General features: G+C 28.3%; 2 protein-coding genes across 2 annotated transcripts; one reads left to right on the forward strand and one right to left on the reverse strand.

Moving 5' to 3' along the window:
• Positions 1-2,157: 2,157 nt before the first annotated feature.
• On the reverse strand, positions 2,158-5,055 carry LOC123300113 (zinc transporter ZIP9). The gene is made up of 5 exons (XM_044882594.1): positions 4,942-5,055; positions 4,561-4,885; positions 3,595-3,733; positions 3,401-3,519; positions 2,158-2,590 (listed from the first exon to the last, which is right to left on the reverse strand). The coding sequence occupies exons 1-5, from the start codon at positions 5,035-5,037 to the stop codon at positions 2,370-2,372; spliced, it is 900 nt and encodes a 299-aa protein (XP_044738529.1). The 5' UTR covers positions 5,038-5,055; the 3' UTR covers positions 2,158-2,369.
• Positions 5,056-6,063: 1,008 nt separating this feature from the next.
• On the forward strand, positions 6,064-7,390 carry LOC123300782 (cytochrome c oxidase assembly factor 5). The gene is made up of 3 exons (XM_044883430.1): positions 6,064-6,330; positions 6,513-6,614; positions 7,323-7,390. Exons 1-3 carry the CDS (start codon positions 6,226-6,228, stop codon positions 7,362-7,364), a joined length of 249 nt encoding a protein of 82 aa, XP_044739365.1. The 5' UTR covers positions 6,064-6,225; the 3' UTR covers positions 7,365-7,390.
• Positions 7,391-8,178: the final 788 nt, after the last annotated feature.

Raw genomic sequence — 8,178 nt, forward strand, 5'->3', positions numbered from 1 at the left:
AAATTTTACTCGATGGCTCCCAGAGGTGTCTGGTAAAAGCATTATTTTCCACGGTTGCCAGAATAATTTATACAAAAACCGCCTATGAATGGCGTTCAAGTAGCCCAAAAATAGCCAATTCCAGAGGGAATATTAACTGCATTTAACAAATTAAGTGATAATGAATCGTATTTGTTTAGTTAAAATTTGAAAACGGCTGAAGCTTAGACCCCACCCACATAGGTGCCTTTTAGTTTACTACTCTCTCCACTCGAGTTTCACGACCTTGTTATATGGATTCGTAATGCCTTTAAATGGGATTTGAGGAAGGAGTATTAGACTAATCCCTGGAATGAATTTCTAACCCAACGGTGAATTTTTAACCATTTTTGTTGCTGACGTTTAAATATCTTTTCTTCCGACATTTGTGATGATTACAGTAATATTTCTGGTTTTGCCTTCTAAGTATATGAAGCGACATTGCCGAACTTAAGTTAGGCTTTTATGATTCCTAGAAAAAAGCGGTATAGAATCCAAAAATTTTTCATGTGTCTATCATAACATATGACAAATTGGATTAATTAATATCCATTTGTAGCAATAACGTTCCGTATCTAAATACACCTGTATCTAGAAAGGGGCACTTTCTCTGCCATAAGTTTATGGAAAAATTACTGAAATTCTGTTGTTGTAACTTGGATCATCTGTATATTATTCGTGGATGCAGCAATCACAGTATCTTTTATTATTGTAAGTGTATAAATAAATAGCAATAAAAAGTTCTAAACAAAAAATAATACATCTTTAATTAAAAAAAAAATTGGTTTTTTCTTTTTATTTATGTACAATACTATATAATGAATAACTTTTTATATTTCCACTTCCAAGTAAACTTTTTAAGTAAGTTACCCATTTATTTATACATTCTTTTAAATCGAGACAACATTTAAATATTCTAAAATCTGAGTTTAATTTTATTCTGTACTAGTTTAATACATTAACGACTTTAAACCGTATTTTATATTTGATTAATTGAATTAAAAATAGAAAATACTCAACTAAACATGGGTTCATGGTCGTTTAATACTTTTGAGATCCATATTTAGATCCAAGAGTCATTTGTGCAAACTAATTCGTTCAAAATGAAAATTTTGTAAATACTTGAATGTGGAAGTGTACACTGAATTTTTAATAAATTTTAAAAATTCTTCTATTTAAAAAAAAATATTAAATTTGATAGTTGAAAATATAAAAATTTATAGATACATTTAAGGACCTTAGTAAAATGTAGATAAAATTACTACAACATTGGCTTTTAGGTAAACATTTATATTATAAATATTTTATAACAGTTAAGTTTTTATATAAATCGATAAGTAATTAAAAATCTTTTTTAAATCACAGATAACCTAGGATAAAATTGGGCTTAAATAAAACGCCTGATAATTAATAATACAATTTGATCAAATTTAAGTGTAATCGAATTTTATAGAGCCTGTCTATAAAATCTAATATATCGTTTACGAACAACTTTTATAGACACACCCCTTAACTTAAATTGTTCTTTTGGCTTTGAAAAACCGATTTCTGAAAGCTTCGATACTGATTTAGAAAAATAAAAGATAAAAACAACCACACTAAAAATAAAATTGGCGCTGCAAACGTGTTCGTGTCATTAATGTAACAAAAATATAAATATTAAACAAACAAAAAATTCTGGTAGCTCATTTATGTTTAGAAAAATTCATAAATTTAATAGACCTTTTTCGCATTTTTTTTCTTTTTTTAAATGAAAGTAAATGTCTTGATAAATGGGCTAATTTTTCCCCCAATTTTTTTGAAGCTATATGACCGAGAAAACAGACAATAAAAATCATTAAAATTCCAATTGGCGAAAACGATCCAGAAACACACGATGTTACACGAAGGTTGGTTTGACGTCATTTAAAGTTGATAATAGTGATATATTAATACAACTGTTGACACTGTTTTATTGTCATTGCTTGTCGGATTGACATCACAGATCACGTGTGCGGTGGAGTCAAAAAAAATCGTTTTAAAATATTTCAAATATTGTGGCTTTTTAACAATTTTTTTCATAGTGTTTTTATTGTTAAAAATGCGTAATTTTTGAGTTACAGGCTCTACTCGACCTATATTTTCATGAAAAATTATCAAAAAGCATTTCTGTTTTTCATGAAAAAGGTCTATTATGTCAATGATTATTTAATCAAAACTAGGGAAGGGGAAGAAATCACAATATTAAACACCAATAAATTATTGATGTCTGAATATTATTATCAGACTTTTTTAACATAATTCAAACGTTTATATAAAAACTTAAAATGACTAACTATACGTTGTTTGTGAACAATTGAGTTAGAATGTTTTCAATGATGATGACCCATAGTTAATAATAGAGGCATTAAAGTGCCAACAATTAATATAAGTAAATCAGCATGACTAATTCCATTAAAACCTTTTACATTCGATGATAAATCCATTGGTGGTAGATGACTATGTGTTCCATGAATATTTTGTGTCAATTCAGGTAATACATGAACTGTTGCAACATATAAAAATGTTCCGGCTGAAAATAACATTGCAATACCTAAAAAGATATAATATATCAATTAATTAGCTGAGGCAATAATTTTAGGAAAATCTAAATTTAAATATGTTTGAAAAGGCCTAACAGAATCGGAAAAAACGATACTAAAATTTTTTAATTCAAATACGAGAAATGTATGACTTACAAAAACATACAACTTTTGTTTGACACATTTTTCATACTCTTAACCTACTACGGATTAAGAGATTTTGCAAATTTCTATATTTTTGATTTCCAACCTCCGATTACGAAAAATCAGTTCAATATCTGAAGTTGTGGCTATAAGGACTTTTGTTTCTCTCGGAAAGTACAACGTAATGAGCTTATTTAAATTACATTCGACTGGAAGCGTTTTTCAGTATAATTTTTGCGTGATCCTCAATGCCGGATTGAGCTAACGTGAAGTCTGTTGCAAATTCTATCAAGGGGCTTTGGTTTGATTTAAGTCAGTGCTGAAGCAAGTTGTTGTTATTTTGTGTGTGTGTGTTTTTTAGTTTTCGTAAATTTACCTGGAGCTCCAGATAGTCCAAAAAAAAAAAAAAAAATATATATCTATCTATATAAAAATGTATATCTTTACTAAATTTCTCTAAAATAAAAAACTTGTAAAATGATTTAAAACAATCAAATTTTGTTATAATTTTTTTAAATATGGATGCTTTTATTAAACGTAGAATCAAACAGAACTTTAAGCAGTAAAAGAAATAAAAAAATGTTTTCGAAATTATATTTAAAGCAGTTTTTTATCATGAGTTGTACAAATTCCAAATAAATCAGAAGTGAAGAGGTTAAAATTAAAAGTATGTATACCTGTAGCGTTCACTGAACTTAATGTTTCTTTGCCTTCTTGCCCAATTCCAAAATATGTAATCAAAGTCAAAACTGGCGCTGACAGTGAAAAAAATAATAAATGCCTTCGTATCCTTTGTCTATAAAAAATAAAGATAAAATCTCAATGTTTTCAACTGCTTTAAAAGACTTCTTTAAGTTTACGAAATTATTACCTATCAATTCCTTCGTGTAGTAAAAAGGTTACTAAACCAAATGCTGCAGGTGCTTTATGAAGCATAATAGCGAGAAATACAATCATTTCTACATCGGCATGACTGGTTGTCGCAGCTGCACCTAATGCAACTCCATCAGCTAAAAATGTAAATACTACATTGTATAATAAAAACAAAGGTGATGTTTCGTCGTTGATTTCTAAGTATTGTTTGATAGCTTGAATTCAAATAGCTAGATCACAGGGCTCACAAGAATCAACTTTCAAAATTCCCTAGTTAATTCTGGTTTTCCAGTATATTTTACCATATTTTCTCTGACTTAAAAAATATTCACAAAAATAAATGATCAAACGGTCGTGTTTTTTGAGTATTAATTACCATTAATATGAACTTGATTCGAGTAATCGCTGTCTTACAGAATTTCAGACAAATTTCAAAAACTATGCACCCAATCATTAAACGAACCCAATTTTTGTACTTTTTAAAAAAATCAAATAAGCCATAAACAATCTTTTGCTTCGGAATTTGATAAAACTCGGGGAAATTTTTTTTCTAGTGAAACTTTGATCTGGAAAGTACAAAAATCGGGTTCATTTGTTAAGTGGTCAACTATTTTCTATGGTATAGCTCGAGATCGTTATTTCGAAAACGACTTAACTAGTCGTAAAATGAACTGAATTCCTTTTTTAATTTTTAGGGTCCGTCAAAGCCTATATTTTTAAAAAACAGAAACAATAAAAATTTCTTGGAATGCAAAAAACTCTTGTACAGATAAAAATTTATAAATCTTGTGACGGTAAAATCGAAAAAATCATAAAAGTCTCGAATTAAAGTCATTAAACCCTTAAAAACGCACCCAAATTCAATTTATTGAAGAGGTTCATGGTATAACAAATTTTAATTAGGCTATTAATTTAACCATATGGTTTTAAATAAATATTCTTATTTCTAATTTTTTGTCAATACCTGCGGCGTGAACAACTAAACCGACAGTAGCGGTAACATTTCTTTCAGCAGGATTTGTAGCTTGATTTCTTCTAGCAGAAATCTGATCCACTAACAACATGAATATAAAACCTAATACTAAAGATATTCCAATAACTGAATGTGGATCTGTGTGTTCTTCTATTTTAACAGCCTCAACGTCTCCAATCGTTTTTGGAGTACCATTTTCTTTACTATCTGTATGTACTTCATTGTTCAACGACCTTACACCTTCTGGAATGATAACAGCCAACGCGGTTCCCACTAATAAACCAGCGCCGAATATTGTAATCTTTTTTAATTTTTCCTAAAATACATCATATTTAAATATAAATTCAAATTTTCTGTACTAAACTTATTTACCTCTGAAAAATTTATAACTAAAGGTATTGAACCAGCTAAATAACTTCCTATTAACATAACCAAAACTAATAAAATTAAAACAAAAGTTTCCTCCATTTTGAGTTTTTTATCGAAAATACTAAGAGTTTGAACTAATTTTATTAAAACAAATATAATTCATATCTTCAATAAAATCATATATTTGCATTATGTCAGCATTTTAGTTTTACAAATTTTTATTGAGCAACATTCAAACAGTTGTGGCATACTTTGACACCTGATGACACGTTAATACTGTTGATCTGTCAAAATATCAGATTTTAGATAACAGTGACCCTAAACACTTGGTCGTTAAAATTTGGATTTTAACATTATGTCACTAATGTCCTTGTTTCAACTGTTTTCAACGCATTTAACAAACACTTATGTCAAAGGAAAAATTTTCTCACGTTTGAGTTTCTTGCAAAGGCTGCAAATGATGTGGAAATTCTAGGTGTGTCCTTGTTTAACAACATTCAGTAACAAGGCTTGTTACTCTTACATAGCCTTATGGAGTAAATTTGACATCCATCAAAAACTGTTTTACTTTTTTCATACAGAAAAAAGTAGTTTTTTTTCTTCAATTAACTAGTTTATTGTAACCAATTTCGATTTTGGCCCTAATTTCCTAGATCAATTTTTGTATTTCAGACCGTTGAACAGATAGTCGAAATGCATATATTTATATATAATATAAATATATATAATAGAAAAATTAATCTAGGAAATTTTTCGGCTGTTTTATGCCACGCTGCGATGTTCGTTCTCAATAAGATAAAATAAATATTTTAAAAATTTAATCAGATCAAAAAAATTGACACTCAAATTGAAAAAAATTTGGTGTTTTATTATCTTCGGATACATATATACTAAAGCTGTGTCACAATAAACGAAGATTTTAGTATATATATTCTAGAGAGGGATTCTATTATATTCTATGTAAATCCGTGCGATTTAGAATACTTCCCTGAGTTGAGCCACTAAAAGATGTTGAGAGTCACTGGTTTATTTTTTTAGAAAGGTAAAAGAATATTTACATATTTAAATGAACTTTCTAATTTGGATAATAAACAAAATTTGACATTTAAAAATTTATATAATAATTTAATATTTATATCAAGGAAAATGAAAATCGAATAATGGAAAATTTCGGCTATTAGAAAATGACACATACGACAGAGATAAATGACACCGTGATATAAACGTTTATAGTTTTTGATAGTTTTTCTTTATTTATATTCTTTGAAAATTAAAACGTTTTTCAAGATGATGAAATATGGGGAAGGTGAAAAATTAGCGGATACTCGTCCTTGTGCCGCAATTAGAGCTGATTTAAAAATGTGTTTATTATCAAGTGATTGTTGCAAAAGGGTAAATGTTAGGTTATATTTTTTGACATCTTATTTCTGGAATTTTATTCAACAAGAAATATAATTTAAAAGGAAATTTTAATCGTTATTGCATTTTATATATTTTAAATTAGTGAAAATCGTTATATTAAAAAAATTCCTCTTATAATTTGAATTTTTTTGCATTGTTGGGTTTGTTTCCAGGATAAAAAAACACCTCGAGAATGCTTATCAGTAACAGATGGCAGTGTACCAAACCAATGTCAGGTTTTACGGCGTACTTTTTTTGAATGTAAACGTTCTTTGGTATGTAAATTTAAATTTTATTTTAATAAGAAATCATTTAATATAAATTATACTTAATGGTATTGCGCGATTTTCATTTAGTTTCTGCTATACTTAACATAGAGACAATGTATCTATGGGATGGAAGCGGTGTCGAATGTTATCGCGCTGTGCCTATCATCGTCCCTCTGAAAATCGACGCATAGCGAAGCACATAAAAAACTAAATTAAAGATACTCACTACCAGTGAAATTTGAATAGAAATAGGCTGAATAGAAATTTTCGGCTCATTTTTTGTTTTTCAAGTTGAGATCTTTCAATATTCTTAGAATGATTTTCTTTTTAAGAAAGTAGAATGCCATTTATTTTACCCAATAATTGAGAAGCGTGACCTTAATTTTAAAATGATATAGTAATCTGAATACAACCAACGTGGACCGATATTGTCGATACTCAAAGGAATTGGAGTGTCGGGAGAAATGATTTGTGCATTCGTTATTTAATTATCTTTTGATACCGCTCAAAAAAAATTTTTTCTGCTCCCCTGAATAATAAGCCCCAAGTTAACAAAAAATTTCCCAGAGGAAAAAACTATTAGGCACGACCTTGAAGTTAGCTTCTGTTTCTGTTCTTATTATAAGTTTGTTAGCGATAGTTGTTAAAATGTACGCTGGTTTAGACCTAATATATCTGTTTTCAATTTGTAATTTTAAATCTTGTTTGTTTCAGTTGGATAACAGACTTCGTTTTAAGGGAAGAAAAGGATACTAATAATATTATTCATGTAGGATATTTAAATAAAAATAAAATGTAAATATTATTTCGAATAAATTTATTTAAAATATGCCATGATATTTTTATTGTTAAATATTTTAATATAACTCCATTTTATAATTTTTATATAACATATTTATTACATCACAGGCAAAGAACTTTTTAAAATTTTATTTTGGGGCCATTGTATAAGTATATCACAAGGAGTAGAGGTGGCTCAGGAACAAATGTTATCGTTTCGTTTCTATTGTTTTTATTTATCCATGCGTTTTTTGTTTATTGATTTGAAATATCATGCGAACATTTTAAATTTTCTTAACTTACACAAATTGGTGCCCCCATTATTTGTTGTAAAAAATATTATTCACAATGCCACCTCTTAGCATAGGAGCACCTTTACGTTCTTTAAAAAATTACACTTTTGATTGTACGCATCATGCATACAACTGATTTAAACTTGAAAAATTTAAAAATTCTCCTACTTGCGCCTAATGATTTTTAAAACTGGACTAATTTTTAAGCAGCTAATTTTACTAGATGAATGAATTGTAAAATATTCACTTGCCATTAAAAATATCTTCGCGTTTTTAATTAAGGTTTTCATATTAACAGTTTCTTATTTTTCCATATCAACAATTAAGTAAACCCATCTAAATACTAAAAGTGTGAGAATCCATATTCGCCATTTTGCCTCCTTCTTTTGTAATATTTTAGAGTGATACCCTAAAGCAATATTAAATCAGCTGCTATGAAAATTCCAAAATCGAGTGGTGTTAATTAGATACTGACACATTCTATATTTTCATCCTAG

The sequence above is a fragment of the Chrysoperla carnea genome, chromosome 5 (genome assembly GCF_905475395.1).
Source record: "Chrysoperla carnea chromosome 5, inChrCarn1.1, whole genome shotgun sequence".
NCBI lineage: Eukaryota > Metazoa > Arthropoda > Insecta > Neuroptera > Chrysopidae > Chrysoperla > Chrysoperla carnea.

Excerpts from the sequence above, each read along its gene's own strand:
- LOC123300113 (XM_044882594.1), bottom strand. The coding sequence starts at position 5,037 with ATGGAGGAAACTTTTGTTTTAATTTTATTAGTTTTGGTTATGTTAATA. Across the intron at positions 4,886-4,941 it reads TAGTTATAAATTTTTCAGAG|GAAAAATTAAAAAAGATTAC; the intron begins GTAAATAAGTTT and ends GATGTATTTTAG. Across the intron at positions 2,591-3,400 it reads AAGTTCAGTGAACGCTACAG|GTATTGCAATGTTATTTTCA; the intron begins GTATACATACTT and ends ATATCTTTTTAG.
- LOC123300782 (XM_044883430.1), top strand. The coding sequence starts at position 6,226 with ATGATGAAATATGGGGAAGGTGAAAAATTAGCGGATACTCGTCCTTGT. Across the intron at positions 6,331-6,512 it reads CAAGTGATTGTTGCAAAAGG|GATAAAAAAACACCTCGAGA; the intron begins GTAAATGTTAGG and ends GTTTGTTTCCAG. Across the intron at positions 6,615-7,322 it reads TTGAATGTAAACGTTCTTTG|TTGGATAACAGACTTCGTTT; the intron begins GTATGTAAATTT and ends TGTTTGTTTCAG.